Source organism: Ammospiza nelsoni, chromosome 19 (genome assembly GCF_027579445.1).
Source record: "Ammospiza nelsoni isolate bAmmNel1 chromosome 19, bAmmNel1.pri, whole genome shotgun sequence".
NCBI classification, from domain to species: domain Eukaryota; kingdom Metazoa; phylum Chordata; class Aves; order Passeriformes; family Passerellidae; genus Ammospiza; species Ammospiza nelsoni.
In genome coordinates, this window is record NC_080651.1 from 1760735 (window position 1) to 1786876 (window position 26142).

Sequence of the window (26142 nt, forward strand, 5' to 3'; positions counted from 1 at the left end):
CAGGGGGAGGCAAGCAGGCAAAGGACAGAGCAAGATTCCTCTTTATCCCATGTGCCTCTTCCAGGCTGCACAGCAAAGAGGGCAATCTCCATCCTAAAAAGTAAATGGTATTATACCTATAATTCAGAGGGATTGATCAAAATGCCTTCAAACAAATCAGATTGTAGGCATTAAAATGATATCATTTTATTTGAAATGAGGGAATGGCAACACAGGCTCAGCCCTATAAACCATCTATCCCCAGAATTCCTATCAGCAGCAGCTTCCACCTGTAATCAGAGATGTAACAAATTCATCCCTTGCAGTTATCATTTTCCAGAAGTCACATGCACAACACATTAAAGTGACTTATTAGCACGCTTTATTGACCTCTCACCAATAAAAAGTAATCTCTTCCTAGTGTGTTGGGGTTTTTAAAACAGATTGCTTCAACCTGGTTTTAAAAAGAACAAAGGTGAAAAAAGTCTGATACCAGAGTAACAATATTCTGTTATTTTCTCACCAGCAACTTTTTCCTAAATTTGCAACAAATTACAGGAAAAAAGTAAAACCCATTCAAATTAATTAAAACCTCTTGGAAAAATACATTATTTTCTTATAATACTTTTCATACTTATACTAGTTTGATTTGATCAGTTCTTCTTATAATTTCTATGTTAACCTAACAAACTGGTAATTGCTCATTTAAGCCCTGCAGTATCAATAATCATAAGCCTCTAACAATAAAATCCAACATTTTAGCTTGGTAATTAAACATCTACCAAGCCAATCAGATGTACTTTTCAGATCTGCCAAGCCACAAATCTTGCACAAAAACTGCAAGTTTGCCCCCATGTGGCAACAGCTCTTTCTTTACAGAACATGGGCATTGTCAGATCTGAATTTCCCAGTCCTCCACTCTCCAAAAACAACGGAAATTTTCTTACCTAAGAGGGATCTGTTTGGTTATCACTGACCACAGAGGTTACTGCACAAGCTAGAGTGAAAAATTCACCCAATCCTTCCCATTTCCACAAATTCCAATAAAAAGCCCAGAACAAAAAGACAAATTCTCTTCTATTGAAGTGCTGCACTATTCCAAAGCAGCTATCAGCAAGTCAGCCACATCTGAAACACAACTCCCAGCTCCTTGTTAAAACACTATAGAAAACATTTAACTGAGTAACAAGGGAATTCTTACTGAGATACAATCATTTGCTATTGTGAATTTATTTTGTTGAAACTTCCCTAAAGTTGATCCCTTTGCTGCTGAATATGTATCAGCTGAAATTCAGATTCACAAAAACGTGCTGCAAAACATTTTTATTGCATTTCTGCGACAAGGCACAGGTTAGTGTTTTCATAAAAGACTGAACTGCATCTGCTGTGCTTAAGGGAATCTCAAGTTTAGATTATCAAGCAATTTCCATTGAGCAAGCTGACACCTTCTGGCAAACTACAAAACTACAAAATCCTCTTAGGATTTGATTTTTAAAAATCAGAAAATCTTCTTTCATCCATTTCTCACCCTTGTCTAACCCTTGTTCTGCAGGGTTAGACAAAATAAGCTTTTCAGTCAGGTTTATAAAAAAAAATCAAAAACTTTATTTCCTCCTAAGCACTGCAAATGCCAGCCTACCTGCAGTGTTCATGAAACACCTACAAGAAAACCTTTTGTTCATATTTAAAACCACTGAATAATTATGAAGAATGACTTCATAAATCATTAATCATCAGTACCAGTGCAAACAATAAATTCCCCAAAGGCAAACAAACCCATCCTGGCCACAGCCCCAGGTGCCACTCTGCAAAAGCACATTCAGCACATTTGCTGTGACACCTGCAGGGCTCAGGGTGTGCACTGGGACACCTGCCTGGGGAGGGATCACTGCAACACGCAGCAATGACAAAAGCCAATTTATTTTCCATCAGAGCCGGTACTTGACGTGTTCACAGCCTTGAGGAGAAATCTGCTCTGTAATTCTGGGAGCAGGGAAGGAGCTGTCTGTCACCTCGCACCCTTCAATGTTCATACAAGAAAATGTTCTAGTCACTCTGAGAAGGATATGTTGCTTTTCTTTCAATATGCAAGAGAGAAAGGAAGAGTTTTAAAACCATGAACAGATATTTAGACTCTCCAAAACTCAACTACTAGAGTTTTTAAGACTGGAACATTGCTTTGGTTTTCCTCAAAAAGTGTGTTTGCACTTGGAAATTCAACAGCAGTGACTCTCTTATTATTTATTCTATTTTGTGATACTCAGGTGGAATAACTTGCATAAATGTCTCCTAAAATATTAAAATAAACACAATTTTAAAGTAAAGTTCTCTGAGACTGTCCAGAACTCCCTTATAACTGAATTCAAGATACGTTTGAGCCACCGCAACTTTCACCCAACACTGTCCAGTTCCACCCAGGTGATTCCACACCAAGTCTGAACCAGCACCGTCCTAGAAAGTGAGAAACCATCAACATTCCTCAAAGCCAAGGATCCACTCCACTCTGACACTGGTGTTACTCCAGTGCAGTCAGAAGACCAGGCTGCCAATCCTCCTCCTTTTACAATGTACATTCACAAACCCCTGCAAGTGCAACAGCTCATCAACACTGTCACTGCGGCACCACTTCAGAGGTGTTACAACCCACTTGCATCTGGATTTCTGAGCCATTTCCAGGCTTTCAACCCTGACACCTCACTAGAGAATACCAAGTGTGTGATCTTAGCCACAGAGGAGTGGAAATGTCTGCTGGTCTCAGCCTCCTTGCAATAAAGTGGGTCAGCTACAAGATCAAAAGAATGTTTGTCATCAACACTATCAAAACAGAAGATTTCAAGAACATATTAACTTACTTTTAACTTAATCAAGCAATAAATTACTGCTGCACCAAATAGTCAAAAGGGAAAGCATTGCATGCAGGATACATTTATTTTTCTTTCATTTCTCCAGGTTTGCTGCACTTTGGTTTCCTATGAGGCATGAGAGTGTAACTCCCAAGGTGAAAATTCTATCAGTAAAAATACTGCTCATGTTTTAATGGTTTTAATGGTATTAATAATATTTACTTTAAATCCACTTTTATTTCAAAAGGCCTAAGAGCCAACCTGTTTATAAATGTGTATGATGGAGAATATTTCTGTAAGCTGGAAACAGTGTTCAAGCATGATTGCTCCATGTGTTAGACTCCAGCTCAAGAGCAGAGTGCAGCAGTGATAAAAGATAGGAAACAGCTCAAATACTGCCCTTCAGCTGAGATTTAAAAAAGAAATGTAACCATTTTTCTGCCTTAAAAGCAATGGAAATACAGCTATTCACAGTATTTTCTTTCTGTGTTCTAGGGGGTGGGTTCAGCTGAACCTCTGTAGCGCCAGGAAAGGTTCTTCATCTTAAAAACAACTTCCTGATTTGGAACTTCAAGTAATTGATAAAACTAAATTTGCTACCCAGTTAGGCTACAATGATGTTGTATCTTTTAGACTTTCCACTCTGAGTAGTGACAAAACTCTAAAACTCTTTAGTACCCCATGAATACAGGAAAGATTTTTGACCAAAAATATTAAATTACACCAAAAAAAAGCCCACATGAAGGTCTGTGTGAACTTCACATCTTTTACCTAAATCCACATTTTTCAAGCATCTACACGAGTTGAGTAATTTGTAACTAACACCTAAAGACACAACAAACCAAACAATGTATATTACATGCCTTTTATTAGGAACTTTTATTCAGAAACTGGGTATCAACCTATTTAGGAGATAAATAAAGTCAGCTGCTACATCATCACAAGATCAGTCTGATCCACCCACAATTCAACTCTTTTTACAAAGATTTTATATATTCCTTTGCTATAACCTACTTTTCCACAGAACAAAAATATAACTATTATTAATCTATTTTTGTATAGACAGACAAAATTAATTAACAAAACCACATCCAACAGCTGTTTAGTGCCTGCAACTGTAAGCACAGACTGATACAAACTTTTTGTTTTCAATGAATTAGCAGGAATTTACATTTAAGTGCTGGTGACCTTTTCCAAATACTACTATTCCCAGACTCATTCAGGTTCAGTTAAAAGAAACAGGAAACCTCAGTATCTTAATGAAAAAAGCTGTAACCCTGATTTTAATAGGAATATTTTCATAAAGGAATCACTTACTTGCTAACTTCCTTATACTGTGCAATCTCCTCAATGTACAGGAGGTCGTGGAGCCGGGACTGATAGTTGCTCTTGGTCAATGATTTGTCCAGGACAGATTGTGTGAACAGCTGGTCAGCAGACAGAGGGATTTGGTATCTGGTGAGAAGGCTCTTCTCCAGTTCAGTAGTTTCATTAGGCTCAAACTCCACAATGGTCTTGGAGGTGGAATCCCAGCGCTTGGCTGTGGTCAGGAGCTGTTGCCGTGCGTGCATCAGGTACTCAAGGTCTGCATGGACAGAGCAGGGAAGGGGACCTTTGTTTTTACAAAAAACTGCCTTGGTTTTATTTCCAAAAATAAACCAACCAAACAAAACACACCAGTAAAACCAATCCCCTCAGAGATACCTAAAACAGGCAGAGTCTGCTCTGCCCACAATACCTTTAAGAAGTTCCCTGCTGGTGTTTACTATTCTACTTTTCAGGTGTGCACACAGAACAAGCAGGCTCTCCAAGAGTATCACAAAATAAAACATTCTATAGATAGCAATTAGAATTAATAAATACAAAAAAGCACTTTTACTTGGACAGCTTTGAAGGACCTGGCACTGCAATACACTTCAAAACCCAACTGCAACATCCCCTCATTTCAAAATCATTAAATAGTGTGGAACCCCACAATGTATATTACAAAATTTAGAAGGTCATAAAAACAATGATAAAGTTGATAAATAAAAAAAAAAACAATGATAAAGTTGATAAATCAGCTGGTAAGGAATCATTGCATTTGCAACATCATGAAAGGCTTTAAAAAAGTTCTACAGCCCCCTAATCTGTGTGGTGCAGTTACATAAAGTAGCTAAAGATACTTTACTAAGAAAATTTGGGAAATGTAACCCAACATGATATAAAATTAGAAAATTCAAAGGAAATTAATTTTTCATCTTTTTCCTTTCAAAGGAAACTGATTTTTCAGCTACTATTAATTTCAGGGACCACATAACTTAGATAAGAAACAGAAGACCAAGCACTTGTCTACAGCTCCCTAGAATATATCCATTAAAACCACAAAACCACTATGACAACAGTGAATCAGTTAACAGAATTGCAGTTAAATTGCAGGGCTGAAAATATTTGGCATTTATAGTCAAGCTATGCTCTCTTAATGTATAATCTCTGAGTAAGATTTAACATAGGTATCCAGGATATCACACCAACGCTGAAAATGTGCAAAAAAGACATTTTCAAATTCAAATTAAATGCTTAACATCATCTTGACTGTCTTTAGTCTAAATAAGAAAAAAACCCAACATTTTAGCAAAAGAAATCTCGTTCAGCTTGACTTTGACCACAGGAACATGGCTTATCTTACTGATCTCATGTGTTCACCAAGAAGACACATTTAAATATATCCCTCAAGCCTGAACCATAGCAGTAGCTACAGTTGTACAGCAAAGAAAAAGTCCAAGTTTGTGTGGTTTGTGTGTCTGAAATAACATCACCATAAGTGAAGCTTTCCCTGCTACAAATCACACCTCAGATCCCCAAAGCTCAGTGATTATGCTGGGACTGACTCCTTGCTTGCTGGAACAGCCACGAAATTCCCAGCACTGGAGAGGCTTTCCCTGGCAGCCTGACACAAACAGCTCCTGGCACACCCTGCACACACAGGGACACTCTCTCAAAGAGCAGTTAGTACATATCAGTGCACAGAAAACTTCCTACAGCTCCCTTCTTCTGCTGTAAATAAAGATTTCTACATGCAGAATGGACGCTCTTCTATTAAAATATTTTAATGTTGACCTTTCATTGCTGCCTAAACATCTCAACAGGGCCCTGAATTACAAGCAAACACAGAGACCTCAGGCATCTTTTGTTAGAAAAGCATTTCCACAAGATCTCAATTCATATATTCATATATAATATTTCTTTTACCTTTTATATATTCATATATATAAAAAGTAAAAGAAATTATGGAATTGGACACAGATTCAATGTAGTGATCCCTTTCCCTTGCCTGTTACACACCTTTTACACACACAGCAAAAAGCCCAAGGTTCTGTAGTTACAATTATCTGTAAAGCTCTTAAGACTCTTTCCATTTGAAATAAGTATTAGTGGTTGTGAAAAACACCAATCAGTTGTTTTTAAAATTTTAAAAGTTTAATAGTAATAAAATGGTTATGAAAATAGTAATACAATTAGAGTAATAATAATTTGGACAATTTGAATTAGGACAATATGAGACAATAAAGACAAAAGAGTTATGGACGTCCAGGTACCTTTTTCTGGGCAGCACGAGCCCAAAAAAGGACACACATTACCAAATATTAACCCTGAAAAACAACAGCCTGTTGCATATTCATATACCTCATACATGATGCATAAATTCCATTCAAACACAGGATTCTGTCTGGTCTGTGTCAACTTCTTCCTCTTAATCCTAACAGCGCCTCCAAGGCGGGAAGAAGTTCATTTCTTCTGATAAGAGGGCAATAAATTCTTTTCCTCTGAAAGATTCAGGTGTCCTGTGGCTGCTATCTGGTGCAAGTGCCTCACCCCTTTCTTAAAAAAATACCTCACATACATAGTTCTTATTTTAACTACAAAAGTTAAAAGTTAACTAGACTACATTTACTATATTATTAAAATGTTAATACAGCACTACTAATCAATATATCAAAATCCATATAGTGAATATCTGCCTAGAGCCATATAATATGCACTTTTCACAGTGGGGACCTGCCTGAAGACTTCAGTGTCCCTGTGCACACAGAGAGAAAACAAGTGAAGGAAACAGCAGCACCTGATGCCAGGGGTTGCTACCTCCACCTCACCCATCATGACACAGATCCAGTGTAGCGATGCAGATCCCTTTCCCTTGCCTGTTACACACCTCTTGCACACACAGCAAACAGCCCAGGATTCTGTAGTTACAATTATCTGTAAAGCTCCTAACACTCTCTCCATATGAAGTAAGTATTAGTGGTACCCTGCCTGAAGACTTCAGTGTCCCTGTGCACACAGACAGAAAACAAGTGAAGGAAACAGCAGCACCTGATGCTGGGGGCTGCTACCTCCACCTCACCCATCACCTCCATGTGGAATTCAGCTGGCTGCTCTGGGATCCTGTGCTTAGGACCTGGTTTAAGGCTCCACACCACAGATTGGTTTGACCGGAATTCTGATTCTGCAAGTAACTCATGGCTCGGTTCCCTTCTCTTGCCCAGATTTAAAAGGCAAGGACTGTTCTGCAGTGGTTTAGGAGATCTGTGATCACCCACGTGCTCCATGGAGATCATGGAAGGGCTCCCACTCCTGGCAGTGCCATACCCTGAGCTCCTAGAGATGTTACACCATGCTCTGCCCCCCTGCTCCTGCCTACAGGCACTGGAGGCATCTCAAAAGATCATGATCTTTGGTATTTGCTATTTACAGCTTTGTTCCATGAATGCTGCAAATGTTAATCTGTTACATGGAAATCAAAGCCAGGAATAGAAAACTGCTGCTCAGCTTCATCTTTTATCCTTCCTTTTCCTTTTTCTTCTTTCTACTTAAATCCCAGTGCTACAATTCTGATTCAGTGGTGTTTTTATCTCTCAAATTTTCATTAAAAATTAAAATCCTGTATCCCACCCAATGGCTCACTGCTGAGTGATATAGTGACCTATATTTAGCTCTCTTACACCATAAATCAAAGTGCTTCCTTCTTTTTTTGCACCTCTTCAAACATCTTTCCATTTTCTGACATTTTTCTCATACTGGAGTTATTTCAGGTTTGAACTGAGAGACACAGATCAGTTTAAGAAACAGATTAAACATAGTAATTTGTAGCTCATTTCTTTATCTGAAAACACAAATATAGTTACATTTTCTTAACATTTTCTAAATTCATGTCAGCAGCAAATTATTGTGTTAAAAGCCTATACTCAGCGTCTTGCCTTTGACAAACCTAGGCAGGTATTACAAGAGAAGAAAAAAATACAAACCAACTTCTCAGATAGTCTGTTTTAATGACTGTTTTATTACCCTGTGTATTCTTATACAGAAACACTTAATTTCTCTAATGACTTTTTCTGACATATTTAATGTCTTCATCAATATAAGAATGTTTATAAAAACATAAACATGTGTTTATAAAGGCAGAACTTCCAGTGCTGCACTCAGACACACGCCAAACTAGAAATCCCCAGCATTTTAATCATACTTAGGAGCTCTACCCTGACACAAAGTAAGTCATATTCCAATTATCTGCCTGATTTGCACCCTCTGAAGCTTTTGCCCATTATTTCTTTTCAATCTATGAAGAACACAACATACAGCACAAAACATTCACGAGCAGCTGACAGAGATGCTGTTCTGCCCAAAAACTGAAAAGGAAAGAGATGGCATGAAAGATCTCCACTATACAAAACAAAAAATAAAGTTTTAGTACATTACCTTCAGTGGAAGCAGCATCAATCATCACTCGTTGCATGAGGACTGGTTCTAATCCAAAGTCAAACACCACAGTTTGGCGGAAAGTCCCAAAGATTTCTGTGTTAAAGGCTATACTGACTTTGTATATATAGTGATCTATTCCATTCTGGACCATCTTCCCTCCTATCCATTCCTGACAGTTCTCTGGAACTTCTTGTGATACCTGGGTAGTGCTGTCTCCAGCAGATATTGCAACGATACTGAAGTGGGGTCGATGGGCATCATAGAGCAATGCCACTCGGTACAGCATTCTGGCAGGCTGCAAAGGAAATGCAAAGGCTGAAATACTGAAATCATTCCAGGAATATCTTCATTTGCAATCAGATCAAAAGGGTTAATAAGAACTATCAGTTTTTCAGGGCAGATACAGGTCCTGCCTGATTTCCAGGTATCTGGGCAGTTGATACATCATCACCAGAGCTGCTGGAGAAAAAGAGAGAGAAGGGATGGTGCTAGGAGGTTTCTCTATTTTAAGGAAGATGCAATTGAAATCTTAATTGCAAAAGGTTATGGGTAGCATTCTAGTTATTACTAACTTTCAAAAAATAAGTAGTCCTACCTTACATGTGAGAGCAAATGTCCATGTCTGGTGAGACTTTTTGGTGGTGACAGTGACTGAGAGCTCGGGATTATGTTCTACTCTTACTCCTTCTACACATTCACTAAGCTAGATTTAAAAAAAAAGGAAGATAACATTAAACTTCTACAGGCAGTATCAAAACACAAACATTCAGGAAAAGGTAGCACTTTGTTTAACAGAAAGAGGAAAGAATGGTTTCCCAGATTGTGCAGGATTGATGCAAGTCCCACTCAGGAGTTAATGTAAACATGTGCTAATGCAAAGAGACAAGCTAAATCTACCAGACCACACTGTGTAAGTGAAGAATAGAACAATTTAGGGACAAGATTTGATTTTCAATAAACAACTGAATTGTAAACGTCTAAAGTAGAACAGAATTTCATTTGGAAAAAAGGATATGTGATACAGTGAGGCCCAGAAGATCTCTGATCTCACTGACATCAAGACTATTGAGACAACAGGAAAAAATAATCAGGCTTTCTACTCATCAATGTATTTTGCTAAAGTCCATTTTTCTCAGATTTTAATCAACAATAGATGGACCAAAAACTCCTTAGGGTCAGTGCTAAGTAGAGCTCGTTGAATGCTACAAAAAATGTTCTTTCTAATTCCAAAGGGCTGCTAAATTTGATCATATCCATATCCCACACTCCTTGGTACTCAAACACTTCTGAATATTTGGGGGATTGGCTGCTCTTCATACCAGGGCCTGCAGCTGCAGGCAGAGAAAGGAGCCTCACACAAGTAAGAGTATTCCCCACGAAGAGTAAGAGTCAGAGTCAGAGTCAGAGTCAAAGTATTCCCCATTAAGTTGTGAAACCTTCACTACTTATTCTCCAGTTTAAGAAGTTCTGCCATCTAGTCAGGGAACAGGAACAATACCATGAGACTTGCTGACCCATCCTACACTGGGAATTGTGAATATGCAAAATGAAAGAGCTGTGATTAACCCAAAACTCAGCCTAGGACTCTTTGCAAGACCCAGGGCAGGAGGGAAAGGAGAGCAAACTGGTTGGACAATTTCTTGGTGAGGAGTGATTCAACCAGCTCTGACAGAGCCAAAACCAGGCTCTGTTATCTTTAACTCTGATCACACAGAGAAGCAGGATATTTTCCTTACCACTTTCTCAGGAGACAAGGAATTCATCCATTTCTCAATGAGGGTTTCCATGTAAGTGCCTGAGCACTGCTTGTTCTCCTTCTGCTGCTTCAAGCGGATCAGGCGGGAAGCGTAGCGCTTCTGCCACTCTGTCAGCTCCTCCTGGGAATGTGCTGAAGTACACTGGGCACCATACCTGCAGATCCCTTGCTCTAAAAATCTACACGAAATAGAAAAAAACATTATTAAAAAAAAAAAAAATCACAATTTTAATTGTAAAGCCAGAAAGAGTTTTTAAGTTTCTCTCACAGAACTAAAGGCAGTTTTAGTCCATGTGAACTACTTTGGAAATACCTTTATATTTATACAGCATTTTCTAAAAGAGGCAGCAGCATCTCTCATTGCAAAGCCCAATATATATAAATTATATATAAAATATACAAAACTTCTTAGAAATACAGGGGGATGGAAGTCTTAAGAAATTTCCAGCTTTAAAGAAAACAGAATCAAGTGTTTGTACAGCAATTAACACAAGGAGATCACAGAGCATCCCTGAAATGACTAGGCACTGTATTAATATGCACAAAGCCCCCTGTTAATCAAGGGCAAAGGAAAGGTGTAGCATAATTTCTTCCAGTGATTACATTATTAGCTGATAAATACCCAATCAGCAGTTTTTCCTGGAGCAACAGTGACATCACATGGTCCCTTCTACTAAATACAGCTCCACAGAAACCTCTAGGAAAAGGTTTAATGCTCCTCTTTGCAAAGGATGTATTAGTGAAAAAAGGATCTATTCTTGCAGACACTAAGAATTTCTTAAAGAAATACATTTTCCACTTAGTGGCATGTGCTGATGCATGGAATTAATGCTATTCCAAAGGCCTGTACACAATTGAAGCATTCTAGTTCTCAGAATTTACTGCAAGTCTGGGCAAATGCCTGTATAATTTGGGGATTATTTTTATAATTTAACTTTGTATTAAAATTATAAACCACAAGGCAGCAGCTGCAGCTCCATCATTCTTCAAAACTGAAGCACTTGAAAAACAGATGACAAAATGAAAATTAAATAGAGGGAGAGATTTAAGCTCCGAAGCTACCAGGAAAGCACTGGTTATACAGAATAAAATTTGGCCAGGAGACTGTTTTGTTTGTTTGTTTGTTTTGCAAAAGGAAACTATAAAATTTATGCAAACATCACATTTTTTGATGTGATGTTTGCATAAATGTTTTCCACAGTACATATGTTATATAATGCAAATTAAACTGTGAACTTTGAGCAGTGAGACAAAGCCAAGCCAGCTCTGCCTGTGACATTGAAAACCTTGCAGCACAAGTACCTGCACATCTAGGTCACACTTGCATCAGTGGCTCTAATTTGATTTAGCAAAGAAATTTTCCTTTAAGAAATGCACTTGAAAGTTTGCATGCCCAAACTGTAAACAAAATCAACATGATATATAACATGTCACTGAAGGCCTTCTCAAGCTATGATTCTTAATATATTTGAAATTAAAATGTTTTTACTTGGCAGTCAATTTCAGTATTCTTTCTGTCAATTTTCCAATTCACCACTGCATTAGAATGCTAAAGTACAATTATGAATTTCACTTCCTAAAGTAAATGGAGTGCAAGCATAAAAAATTGCTGACCTGTTCTTATAACCTACATAGCAGATTTAAAATCAAGTGAGCTTCCTTTTCATTATTTAACAGGAAAGCATATTACTTTAAAATTTGTCATCATTATTTAGGTTTTCCAAGATCCTATTGTTCATATTTTTAACACTTTTTTTCCCCTCAATTTTACTTTCTTATTTAATACCTCCTGCAATTCCATAGCTTCATTATCTAGAATAAATATTCTGCACTCCTACTGCTTTATGGCACAGGGGAAAATAAACCAGACCTTCAAAAATTCATATTCAGTACCTGAAACTGCCTCCTCCTAAGGAACTAAAACCTTCAGTCCCTGCTCAGAATGATGCTGTTCACAGGGAATTGCTGAGCAAGGCACAATCCTTCCTACTGGAAGGGTTAACAGTGAGCCTAAAGCTCATTACAGCTTCAGTGGAAAAATGTTTCAGGTTGGAAACACGGGATAGATGTTACTCAACAAAAGATCACCACAAGCTAAAAATTGTAAATATCTGCTTTTTTTAAATTGCTGAATAAGCACCAGACATGATTAAGAGTCAAGAAGAGTTGCCAAGATTTAGCATCTCTAGAAAATCATGCCAAAAGTAGCTCAAAATCAGCAGTTCAGTCATGCCACTTAAAAAGCAGGTCAGAGCTTTTGAAAATAATTTGCATTAGTTACATAAATGGCAGAACCAAGTGCATAATGATGATTCCTCCCCATATATACTAATACAGTTTTATGGAGAGCAATGACAATTAACAACACAAAGTACAGGCAATTTTAACCAGATTATTGGAAAAAGACAAGGAGAAACACCAATACAAGCCATTGGATCTTCTCTGTGTATCTGACTTTATGCAAAAGGGAAAATAATGAGATCTGAGGGAAATTCTGGGCTTTTTTCTGAAGACAAAGCCCATCTACCAACAAAGTTCATTTATCAGAAGGCAGCACTGAAACCTGACAGTGCTTCAGTCTGCTTACACTGCTGCCTGAGGAACTTTTCACACCTCTAAAATCACCCAAATCAGAAAAGGAAGGGGAGAAAGACAGATGCTGACCTGCCACTAGAAAAATGCCCCTCAAACCACTGTATTATGAAAATTGAGTTAGTGATTCCATTCCATAAACTGAAGTGCTGCTGGATAAACTGACCCTTCCAAAAACCTGTGAACAGGTCAACTCCTGTTCTAACAAGCACCTCCACTTTCCTGGCCTCTTCAGCATTCTGTCAGCAGGTGAATGGAAGAGGAACCATTCTGCTCCTTTGGAGGGGGTGAAGCAAAGAGCTTACCTTTTACAGAAGGTGTATTTTTCACTGCCCTTACCTTTTACAGAGTGTAAAATCCTCACTGCTCTTACCTTTTACAAAGTGTGTACTCCTCACTGCTCTTACCTTTTACAAAGTGTGTACTCCTCACTGCTCTTACCTTTTACAGAGCGAGTACTCCTCACTGCTCTTACTACAGAGTGTGTATCCCTCACTGCTCTTATTACAGTGTGCACCCCTCACTGCTCTTACCTTTTACAGAGTGTAAAATCCTCACTGTTCTTACCTTTTAGAGTTTGTACTCCTCACTGCCCTTACCTTTTATAGAGTGTGTATTTCTCACTGCTCATACCTTTTACAGAGTGTGTACTCCTCGTTGCTCTTACCTTTTACAGAGTGTGTATCCCTCACTGCCCTTATTACAGAGTGTGTATTCCTCACTGCCGTTACCTTTTAGAGAGTGTAAAATCCTCACTGCCCTTACCTTTTACAGAGTGTAAAATCCTCAGTGCCCTTACCTTTTACAGAGGGTGCATCCCTCCCTACTCTTACCTTTCACAAAGTGTGTACTTCTCACTGCGCTTATTACAGAATGTGCATCCCTCACTGCTCTTACCTTTTACAGAGTGTGCATCCCTCACTGCCCTTACCTTTTACAGAGTGTAAAATCCTCACTGCTCTTACCTTTTACAGAGTGTAAAATCCTCACTGCCCTTACCTTTTACAGAGTGCAAAATCCTCACTGCTCTTACTTTTACAAAGTGTGTACTCCTCAGTGCCCTTACCTTTTACAAAGTGTGTACTCCTCAGTGCCCTTACCTTTTACAAAGTGTGTACTCCTCAGTGCCCTTACCTTTTACAAAGTGTGTACTCCTCAGTGCCCTTACCTTTTACAAAGTGTGTACTCCTCAGTGCCCTTACCTTTTACAAAGTGTGTACTCCTCAGTGCCCTTACCTTTTACAAAGTGTGTATTCCTCACTGCTGGTGACGCCCCTGGGAGGGGGGCGGAAGTGCCAACCATCCCGTGACCCTGCTGGGACAGAACAGTGGTTATGCCTCAATTCTCAGTTTTCCAGTCAGACAGCAACTGCTCAGGGATCCACATCTCTGAGCATCAGCCCAGGGTGTATCTGAATTACTCCTCAATTCTCTGTTTTCCAGTCAGACAGTAACTGCTCAGGGATCCACATCTCTGAGCATCAGCCCAGGGTGTATCTGAATTACTCCTCAATTCTCTGTTTTTCATTCAGACAGTAACTGCTCAGGGATCCACATCTCTGAGCATCAACCCAAGGTGTGTCTGAAAACACAAGCAAAATTAACCCCTCCCCACAAACTGATTTACAATGCATGACAAGCTCATTTAGAGCAAAGCTGGTGAAGGTGGATTTCAAACCATCTGCAGAAGGCAGCAGGCCTCTGGTCAACAACCAGAAACTTCTGCCTCCAAATTCAGTCAACATTGAGATAATTCTACCTCACTGGGACTCATCACAACAGTCAAGCCCCTTTTTTGCTTTTTGCCTGCAATGCAGTGCTGAGCATTCACCAGGATCCAAGTCTTCTCACTAGGAAATTATAATTTAAAATGGAGTTACATACCTTCTTCTAAATCTTCTACATGATATCCTGACGGTACTTTACCAGCTGCCTACAATTATATTAAAAAGCCCACAGTTACAAAGGAACACAAAACAATTTCATCAACAAGAACTGCTGTCAAAATGGGTTTTAGAAAAATTATTACAAAAAACATCAATCATAAGTTGAAATTACTTCCAGTCACAAACCCTGCTGATAACAGGGATTCTGATAATAACAGGAATTCTGACAGAAACACTAAGTCAACTGGTTAGAAAAAACTTTTAGAGATTTTTATAAGACCAAATTCCACCCTACAATCAACTCAACATGGACTGCAGTGAATTTCTGAAACACTAAAACAAAACTACATTGCTAAGTCTTTCAGCTTTCAATCTACAATAAAAATAAAGCTCAAATAAATGACTAAGCATAAAGAAAAAAAAAAGAGAGGGGACAATTTAATCAGCAGACATAAGTTTGACCTCCAGTACAAAAAAAAAAAAAAAAAAAAAGGAAAGAAAAAAAGGTGGTTAAGAAGGTATTTATAATCTTTAAAATTTCTGAAGTCATGTTTATTACTTCAGACTAATTTCCAACAGAGAAAAATGTGATAGATAAATAAATAAATACTGCAGATCTAAATGCTTGGAATTCTTCCTACTTGCTACTTAAGGAATCAACAATCTATTAGCATCATTTTTTATTTTCTCCTACATCCTGCAAGACTGTGATGAAAAGTTCCTGAAGAGGCTGGTGGGTAAAGACCAACACAGCAGAAATAAAAATTTTTGAAGCAGCCTGTTCCCAGTGAGCCTGGATCTCCTGGGACACATGGGAAGCTTCAGGTGCTGCTCATTATTTTCCCAGTAATATCCTCATCATTACCTCTGTTTCAGCAAGAAGTGTTTTCAGTCGTGTGAGATCTTTAGTTACCATCCCGTTCTGGGGGCAGAAAGAATATTAATTATTGAACAAATAAACCTTCATTATTGCATTAAACCACAGCAACCAAGTTCATTTCCCCCTCAACACCAGGAGAAACAAAAATGAATTTGGCTTACAGCACCAGTTTGAAATGACACTAAATAAAACTGAGTAAACATTGTGGTGAAAAAGGGAATTCTACACTGGCCAAACCAGCACTAGATTTACAGCAAGTACCAATACAGGAGAATTCAGGAAAGCATCATATTAAGAAGAACTTGAGGAAAAAAATATACCATGGTTACTGCAACACTCCAGCTCTGAAGAATTATTATAATAATGTTTCACTGCTGTTGCAGTGATGGATTCATTTCTTTTTAAGGATCTACTAATTTCTGCAGCTCCATAACTCTTCCTGCTCTGATGTAGATTGTAATTTTTGGAGTTTTCCCTCAAAAGCAAAGATCAGCCATGTGACTAACTGCATAGTCAAGTACAATTGAAGTAAAAATCTTTCAAAACTGAATTTATGTGAAATACATAGGTATTTGTAACAATTTCACACTCTTGTAAGTCAAAACTTTGATTAAAGGAACCCAGACCTGTGGGGTTTATTTCAATAATCTCTGGCAGAAATTTAATTAAGTACTACTAATTTGTTAGCCTTCTCCACATTCAGACTGTGCTACTGAGCAGGAGAAATTACTCTTTGGTCAAAACTTACACATTTAACAATCCTCACACTTAAAGCTTTTTCCAAAATGATTTTTCACTTTTTCAGCAGAAGGCTGAAAATTGAACTTGTTGAGCTTAAATGTAACAGAGCAAAAAAACATTACCAAGAATCATTCTCTTTAGCCACTGGGAAGGAAACTGGATGGATTCCAACTCTTCAATAAATTAATTCCAAAACTTTGTTTCACTTCTTTTTTCAGACAATGGCACAGTCAGTAAATCAGCTGCTGATTTTAATATTCCTACTGAAAACAACTGTGTCTAACAACCTAAAGCTTGTAAAAACCTCTCAAACCCTGCTTTGGGATGACACTCTGGAACTCTATACAAAGGTACCTTTATTTGCACAACAACAGCTCAAAACAGGGGCACTCCACATTCCCTGCAATAAGACTATTTTACTCATTTTTCCTGAAGGCAAGTTTCCTTCAACCTCACCAGGAATTTTTCAATGAAACGTTTTTTCATGAGAAAACAGCTAAACAAAGGAAAAAAACCCCTTTATGTAAAAATAGCCAATGGCTGGGGGGAAGGGAATTCAGGATGCAGACCAGACAGACAAACAGAACTCTCAAAAACAACCTCCTGATTCAGTTCAGCAGGATCCAATCTCAAGGTAAGAGGCTCTCCTGCAAGTTTCTGATGTCACACATTCCCCTCAGTCTGACTAAGCTATGAGCACGTTTCTGGGTGTATTAATTCCAGCAGTTCAGGCTGATGAACTAACTGCCTGTTTAATCCAGACTACAGAAATTAAAAGGACACTTCTTTAGATTCTTACATATGTCCCTCATTTACCCATATAAGTAGTCACATAAAAGTCTGAAGTTACTTACATGTCTGGGGTTAAAAGCATCTTTACAAGTTTGAACAGTTTAAGGGTAAAATAGAAGCTTTGAACTCAAACCTTTATCTTCATCTTGAAATGCAAAGCTTTTTTTCTTTTCCTGAAAAGCTTTTTATGCTGTCTTACAAGTTATCATGGGCCAGTTATTTAAAAGTCCAATCAATATTTTTTCCTGCTTTAATGGACAGAATTCCTGAAGTCCATACAAAATGGGGTCAGGTACAATTTAGAATAAGCAAGGAAAAGTTTGAGATTTATATTATTCTTGTCAATCACACAAATATGCAAATTTATTTTACATTCCCTGAGGATTCAGGGCCAGCAATGAAATAACTTTCCAAAATCACAACTCTGAAACACTGGTTATGCAACAACCTGGCATCCTGATGATATATGTGTGCCCATATATTTATCATTTCCACACAAACCATTTTTGTTGCAAGCTGCCAGTGAAACATATGTTCGGAAGTTTGTTATTAAACAGATTTTTTACAAGAAGGAAATACAAAATTGTTTCTTTAAATGATGTAGATTGCAGCAAACCCACTTACCAGTGATTCCCCCATCAGTGATTTGGAAAGAACATTAGACACAATTTGCAGCTTCCCTTTGAGATGCATGCAGCAGAGCACTGCCCGGAGAGATCCATCGCCCTTGGCCAGCCCCTCTCCCAGCACTGCAACACAAATCAGCCACTATTACCCTCAGCACACCACCCATTTCACTCATACATACAGTTTTCCTTCACCCTCAACAAGAAAACAAAGTCTGAAGCTCAGGTTAAATCCATGGCTTGTGGATGTAAATTAAATTTCATGTGTTGTTGTCTAATATTAACTTGAAGCTTGTCTCCCACCAGCTCATAAATGTTGCACATGAGCTCAAAAAAGGTTGTCATGTTTACATGCTAAAATAGACATAAATTAAATATGGGAAGGGTAAACTCAAATATCTGACACAGACACAAAGGACCTCCTCTCACAGAAAGGGTAAAAAAGAAATAGCAACCAACAACCTCTCAGTAACACAAACATGCTCAGGAAGATCCATTCATGCTCACAAAACACATGCCCTGTCGTTTCCAAAAATAGCCAACCTCCTCATGGGCAATTCCTGCTCCTCTACAAGGCCTTTTATTCACTTATGCTGCAAAGGGTGGCATATAGGAACGATTGTCTGAGCCCAGAAATTTACAGGCTCCCTGTAACAGAAAACTTTCTGAATGCTCCCTAGCACGGGACCAGCAGTGAGCAGTGCCAAACAGACACTTTCTGAACTTCCAGCAGGGACAGGATTTATTTCACCACACGGACTGCTTCAGACAAGCTGCAACAACACTTAACCACATGAGTTACCCGTCCAGAAAATGCAATGCAGAGTGACTAAAAACTTAGCAAGCTACGGGTGTGAATTGAAAAGAAGGCTGGACAGTTGTTTAAAATTAAGGAATTATAGAATAACTGTTATTGCAAGCAACATCAACATCTGTGTTTATACTGCTACTCATGCAGATGCAAACAGCCCCTCTCAGTGCTAACAGGAATTTCACATTCACCACAACTTCAGGATTACATTTTAGAATAATAAATCAGAACTCCTCACTCAATAGACGTTCACATCATTAACAGAAATTGCATGAAAGACTCAATAAATAAATAAAAAACACTATGCATCTCTTCAAACTGCAATGGTACCTAAATCTGCTTTCATAAAGTGCCTCAAAGACTAGTCTGAATTCACCACTCCGATAGTACAGACCACATTGCTAAAAATAGAACTCACTTCCCAAATCAGAAACAGAAGCACCAAAAATAGCTTTAACATGCCTGACAGCTTGCTATTTTAATCTCAAAGATTAAATCTCCAATTAATATGTTCCACAAATATAAAGATATAAGATATAAATCTCCAATTATTATATTTCATATCATTATCTGCATAATATCACCCTGCTAAAACATATACAGTTCCACCTAAAAAGTTGCAACACATTAAGCACTCTCTCTGGGGAAAGATTTGTGGAGTAATTTAACAGATTTTAAGTTATCATCATTCCCTGTAACCCTACAAGCAGTATATAGAAGAACATGTAAAGAACTATAAAGAACTCATATTTCTCCAGCTATTCCAGAAAACCCTGATCATTCAGGTTCAAATAAAACCATCACAGCTGTGCAACATGTCAGGTCTTGTAAAAAGGCAGAACAGCAGCTTGAATAAAGCTTTGCCCATTATAAGAAGCCTGTGAGTACCAAGGAGTGTGAGTACCAAGTAGTCCATGTTAGGTAGTTTCTTCCCAACAATAATTCAAACATAAAACCAAAACTAAGATCATAAATGCAGATACTCTGAATGTCAGGTGCTGGGCTACAATTGATAACCACACATCATGGAAAACCACAACCAAATCATTCATTCATATATTCATAAAAATATGGTATATGTGTACATATAAATATATAAACACATACACAACACTTTTATATACACACATAAATATGGCATTAGTAAGTTCAAAACTGTCCTCAGTTTTAGATCTGGGAAATAATATGTGCAGAATATGCTGGCACGAATGAAGTAAATTAACATAAATCTGGATGCTATTTCTTTGTTAACTAATATACATTTAAAGGCTGTTTTTTCTATTAATTTTAAAAAAAGAAGATAGACATCAATGGTCCTGTTCCACCCACTTCTATGCCTGTCCAGTGAGAGATGACAAGCAGTTACCATGACAGTTCCTTTGAGACACTGACAACTGACACACACACCAAGAGAAGTTCCACAGATGAAAGTCACCCCTGTCCCCATGACAAACCCATCAGGGCTCATTGATGAGAACACTGTTCATTAAAAACAGCATTCTCCCTCCCACCTCCTTTAACCATCATTCAGCTTTCCATATGTCTCTCACTTTTATTTGCCATCATGAAAGACAACTCTGAAGTTAGAATATTACACCCTTATAGCACACATCAATAAGGTAAAAGAAATTTTTTTTACATTTCACACTATTTCAAGAATGATACTGATTAAGCAACAATCAGACTTTTTTTAAGGTGTTAAACTTCAATTTTACACCTACAGAAAGCAAATTTGGTTTTCTTAGTCAATTTTTATGGACCTTCACAAGTAGCCTGCAGAGCCCCACAAATTCCCCAAACTAGGATTTGACTATCAGTGAAGACAAGCACATTAAAAAACCCCAAAACAATATAAAACCCACCAACCCAGAAAGGAACAATCTAAAGACTATCATTGCTAGCACAGGAATGTCAGAAGAGTAGATCACAGTCTGTGCAACAAACCTGTCATCTGAAAAAATTTCCTTTAACATTCAGGAGTAGTTAAAGATTCAAAAAAAAGTGGCATCTACCCACCTTTACTTTCCAAATCTAACTGATAAACTCTGTTCCATCACTCTGCAAACCCAGTGAGTTCTCAGTGAATTTTGAATAATTTGCATTATAAATGAACAACAGAGGATTAGGAATTTCTGAAATTCCTTCAAAAATACCCAAACTGAGCAAGGCAGTGACACATGAAAGGCTCGACTTCAATGTGACATAGGCACATTTGGAAGCTTTAACAAATGTGCATCATCTTGATTTTCTCTGAACTAAGTCCCAAATGCAAACCAAAATATCCACCATGTCCCTGGGAAGAAAGGCAGAACAATCAGCTGTCTTTGTGAGAATCCTGACATTATCAACTCTTCCTACATTTGTGCACTAAAATAACTATTAGCCAAATAGCACCTCTGAGCCAAAGACATGTATTTGAGTTCTGGTACTTGAGTAAGAGCTGAAAAATGGTGACATCTCTCTTTAAGGGAAAAAAAAGGGGGAAAAAAAAGCAGAAAAAGTATTATAAAGCAGATACATAATTTTAAATAGGGAAAAAACCACTGTTAGCAAACTAACAAATCTGGGCATCAGTTTTAAAAATTCAGACAACTGACTGCAATTCATAACACTATGTAATAAAAAAAGAAATAAGCATACCATGCCTACAGTCTTCATCTGCTTGCCCATACTTTTTCTGAAAGGTAAAACATGAAAAGTTTAAAAATAGCATTATTCCAGTTAGCATAAACAACTACATGCTTGAATTACAAGTTTTTAAAAACTTTTTAGAAACCATTACCTTGTCTTTTCCTGGGTAGAACATGTAAAGAACATAAATCACATGTCAATTATAATATAATTAATTCTTAGAATGAAGACTAATTTCTGACTTTTTCTCAAATTCTCAGTTAAAATGCTGACTTTTTCTCAAATTCTCAGCATGTGGACATTTTAAAAAGGAGCCTGAATGGGCAAAGGTGTGTGTGTATTATATGTTTGTGGTTGGCCCATAACACGTATGAAAAATATAAAACTTAACTTTCAAGACACTGTTTGGTTTTTAATCTTGCACTAAAACAGTAATGTTAAATTTTAAGATTATTTTATTCTGTCTTTTCAGTAGTGATTTTAAAAATTACTTTGTTTAATAAAACAAGAAGGAACATTTGGATTGTTTTCCTCTTTTAAGACTTTACATATCTATGTAATTCAAGTCTTTAATAGGAAGGTTTTGATTTTAAGTGTTTTTCCAAAGTTCCTGCAGACTCACTGCAATAATATGATGAACATCCAGATAGGTGCCTCAGAGGATTTTCAAAGAGTGATGTCAGAAATGTATTAAATAATCCAAGCACCAACCTGCACATTGGCTTACAGAAATAATTTTGAGAGGTCAAGTCTGTGGTAACACAACTTCTATTAGAAAATCCAACCTCACTTATTTGTGAATCTCTTCCCCTGAGGAGCCATAAGATAAGTCACTTCTTCATTTAAGAGGTTTCCCAATTCTTATTTTGCACACTGAATAGTCCAATCCAGCTATTTATTTAAAGAATGCTTAAAAACACTCCCTTCATCAGATGGGCAAGATTTGTCTTAAGGCTGCCCAGCAAGGTCTTGTGACTTGGCCAAACTTGGGATGAAACTGCTCCTACTCAACATATGAAGATTTGGAGTGGACAAGGCTGCTGTAAATCTGTAATAGCATTTCAGAAAGGTAAGAAAAAGCAGGTTTTAGGTTTATTCTTAAGCACTGAAATGTCCTTTCCTTTAAGAAAGGAAGCTCTGATGTTTTAAAGGAAGGACACAACTTTGGCAATGGGGTCACCTTTAATTCAGGGTTATGCCTCTTGCTTTGCATTTACAAACCTTTACAAGAGCCATTTTCACCTTTCCACTAAATATTTGCCAGAGTCTAAAAGTTGTATCTTCCACCAGATATGCTCCAGCCTAGCCTTGGAAAGCTGGGATTAAGCATAAAAAGACTAATTTTAGACCTATGCAAATGGAGCTAAAGCAGGTATGAATCAGCTACCTAGATTCTGGCATTTCTTAACTTTGTTTTTTGGTATTTTTATTTGCAGAAACTTTAATTTGATGCTCTTAAAAGAGAAGGTAATCTGGTATGTAATTCAGCATATGTACCTTAACTTGGATATTTTGCCTTTCTGGAATATATACATATATATTTTAAATGTTTAAGTATTTTTCCTTATTTGTTTAGAAAACTGTGGTTGAGACCCAAACCAAGAGGTTCAAATCCTGAAAAATAAATGGATCAGAGAGAGCTACAAGACAGAAACCTCACAGATGCTATGGCAAGAGGGATTCTGTGGGCAGAGCAACATGCTAAAAATTCTGAGCGGTATTTAAATCTTGACAATACAAGATATTTGACTTTTCTTCCCAGTTCACTAGATACTATAAAGAGTCACACTCACAAGTTGTAAAAAGGAAGCAATTCTATACAGAAGAGTCTCGATTTTGATGCGGTCGAGTTCTGCCTGGCAGGGCTCCGGGAGGTGAGCTGGGGGGTACTGGCTGAGGGAAAGGAGAGCCTCTGTGCAGTGCTTCACTGCCACTTCATAATCCTGCTGCTTAAGGGATTCACATGCTTGTTCACATGCCTTCTCTGGTCTTCTGTCTGCCATGACTCAGGGACAGAAATCCTAGAGCGGGGGCAGAGGGGACGATAAAACGTTGGTTAGCTGTGGAATGGCACTGACAACTTGCCAACCAACTTCCATTCCCGTCTCAAGGTGCTGCATCACATCCCCCTCGTGCTGTGCCAGTCACATTTCCTACACCAAGCTTCTCACTGACTGATTTCTTCCCAGGCTTTTCTCATCACTCCCAGCTCTCAATTCTGATTCTAATTCAAGAAGGTACTTAAAGCCCATGACTGATTTTAAGAATGTCAGTAGGGGTTTCAAGTTTTAAAGTCAGCATGGATTTAACCAGAGGCTTTTGGGTCTTCAGTGGCACCATGACCTTTGCTTTGGCAGGAACACAACTCATCCCTAAGTGCTGTCTCTGAGCCTGCAGCCATGTACTCCACACCACCTTCTCTCTTCCAAGCACTTCTCACCTACACTTGGGAGGAGGAGATCTTTCCTCTGGGTGAAGCACAACAAGGATGGACAGGGAAGGACAGGAAAACCATGGGGTCAACAGCAAACCAACCACTTGTCTCTGCCTTCTGCTGGTTTGGCTACATTTATGGCTGAGAAAGTCTAAATACCCCTGCCACACCAACACTTTTAAGCAGAACCTCCTAAATAATTTTAAAGTAAATATTTACGGGGGATTGAGACAGTTATAGAAAAAATTCTGTCCACAGACAGACATTATCTGCCAATAAACTAAGAAAATGGTTATCCACATCTGAACCACCAGCAGAAGAGCAAAGCAATTCTATAATCTCTGACCATACTGACATACTTAAATACAGGATACACATCCCTAGAGACACTGCACATTAAAGCTGACTTCACAAAAATGGGTTCTGATAACTGAAAGAGGAAAAATCTTAAGAGTTCTGATTTTTGCTTTTAGCAAGCAAATATTGTCGATATTTCTGGTTAGAGACCAACTATTACAATTGTCTCAAATAATACTTTTAGTCCACTTTAAAAATTCACTATTAAAAGCTTTCTTTATACTTAGTATTTTCCAATTTTCAACCAAAGGTAATGTAACTTCAAGAATTCAGTCACACAAATGCATTTTCCTCTTATGAAAAATAATCCATTGTCCCACTTTTCCCATTAACACATGCCTAAGCCAACATTCAGAAGAATTGTAAACAAGTCTTTTCATATATTGTACAACATAGTGTTCTATTTGTTCCCTTCTATTCTTAAATTTCCATTCAGTATGAAAATAATTACATAAAGGAATATTGATTTTTCAAGACTTAAACCAGCTTCCCTTTTAAAACACTAATATAAAATTTCTCATTTACAACAAATAAAAAATCTTCTCTAAAATGAAGGAATGCAAGCCTGAATATTTTGCAGTTATCCTGGTACAAATCTGTGACGTGTGCCTCTTCCTTAATAACAGCCTTACAAAATATTACCTCACTCATCCAGATATTTCTTTTTCTGGTAAAAATAAGTCTGCACTTTCAAACAATAGGAACAGGCAAGTAGGTTTTGCATTTCCATACATATGAGTAAATTCATTCATGAGGTAATTCCATTAAAGATTCAGCTGGATCACTTAGCACAGATTTTCAATTACATAAATGTTAGGTATTCTTAAGCTGTGTATGCAAAGATCTTTTCTAGATACAACTAAAAATTGCACTGGTTTCCACTTCACTACCATTTTAGGCCACTGTGTATTTCACAAATCCAGGATCTGCTTCCACAGTGACACAACAGTTAATTGATGTTTTTCTCATGTACATTCTGTTTTCCTCCTAAGGGACTGAAAATAGAGGACTCCATGAACTCTGCTGTACTTTTGATTTCCTCACTTCCTGGCTGACATATAACCAAAATTCCTTTGACCAAAAGGCTGAGCAGAGCTTCTGTGTGTTTATTCCCAAAGAGCTGATTAAACACAGATCCCATCCTGAGTGACCTGGCCAGCACAGCTGACAGATTTGAAACCCTTCTCCTCCACCATGGCACCATGAAAAAAACAAAGATGTTCCTTATCAATTGCCTTGTGCTGACTGGCTGGAGAAATACACAACTCAGCTGTTTGAGAAGCTGGATTTTACACACCAAGCAGTGCCCACACAACTTCTCTGGTCAATTTGAAGACTCCAGAGCACTTCAGAGGATATAACTGAAGTTAAACTGAGCTAAAACTTGTGAATTAAGTGTAAACATGAGCAGTAAGGACCAAGCTGGATAACTGGCTTGGATAACTGAGTCACACCAGTGATATTTCAGTGTGAAAAATCCACCAAAATCACAGTACATGGGACACAATGATAAATAAGGAGCCCTGCAGTGTAAGCTGTTTGGAAAAAAATCAAATTATAACAAACAAAACCAGTATGTGGACAACATATGGAAAATGATGCACTCAGGCTCTCAGGTTTCATTTCAAGCCCATCTATAGCCATACAAGCAGACTCAAACATGCACATTTATTAGGCAATTGTGCCATCTACTTCAGACTCCAGTCCAAGTGTTCTACACTGCTCCAGGTGACACCTGACTTTTCCTGCCAACTTAGAAACCTTTTTTTCTTGTTTTGGTACCCTGAATCAGCAACTGAGACTTGTGAACATGAATTACGACCACCATTTCCTAAAATCTGGTCTGTTGAAGTACCTGACTTATCTCCATTTAAAATCACCCAGAGCAGTTCCCAAGTCCCAGCAGGAGCAGGAATGTGATTGTTTTGCTGATGCCTCACCTCAAGCCCAGTGTCCATTTCTGGGCTCCTCTTCAAGAAGGGCATTAAGGCCAAAGAGGGAGCAGAGCTGGGGAAGGCGCTGGAGCACCAGTGGGATCAGGAGCAGCTGAAGGAGCTGCTGGGGCTCAGCCTGGA

General features: G+C 38.1%; 1 protein-coding gene across 1 annotated transcript in view; it reads right to left on the reverse strand.

Moving 5' to 3' along the window:
• Positions 1-23293, reverse strand: part of HELZ (helicase with zinc finger) — a 72200-nt gene extending 48907 nt beyond the window's left edge. The window contains exons 1-10 of the mRNA XM_059485588.1: positions 23070-23293; positions 21286-21322; positions 17833-17957; positions 15661-15717; positions 14794-14842; positions 14146-14221; positions 10298-10496; positions 9157-9264; positions 8559-8856; positions 4140-4407 (exon numbers count right to left, since the gene is read on the reverse strand). Coding sequence (XP_059341571.1) covers positions 4140-4407; positions 8559-8856; positions 9157-9264; positions 10298-10496; positions 14146-14221; positions 14794-14842; positions 15661-15717; positions 17833-17957; positions 21286-21322; positions 23070-23279 — 1427 coding nt within the window. The 5' untranslated portion in view covers positions 23280-23293. The remainder of the gene's footprint in view (positions 1-4139; positions 4408-8558; positions 8857-9156; positions 9265-10297; positions 10497-14145; positions 14222-14793; positions 14843-15660; positions 15718-17832; positions 17958-21285; positions 21323-23069) is intronic.
• Positions 23294-26142: the final 2849 nt, after the last annotated feature.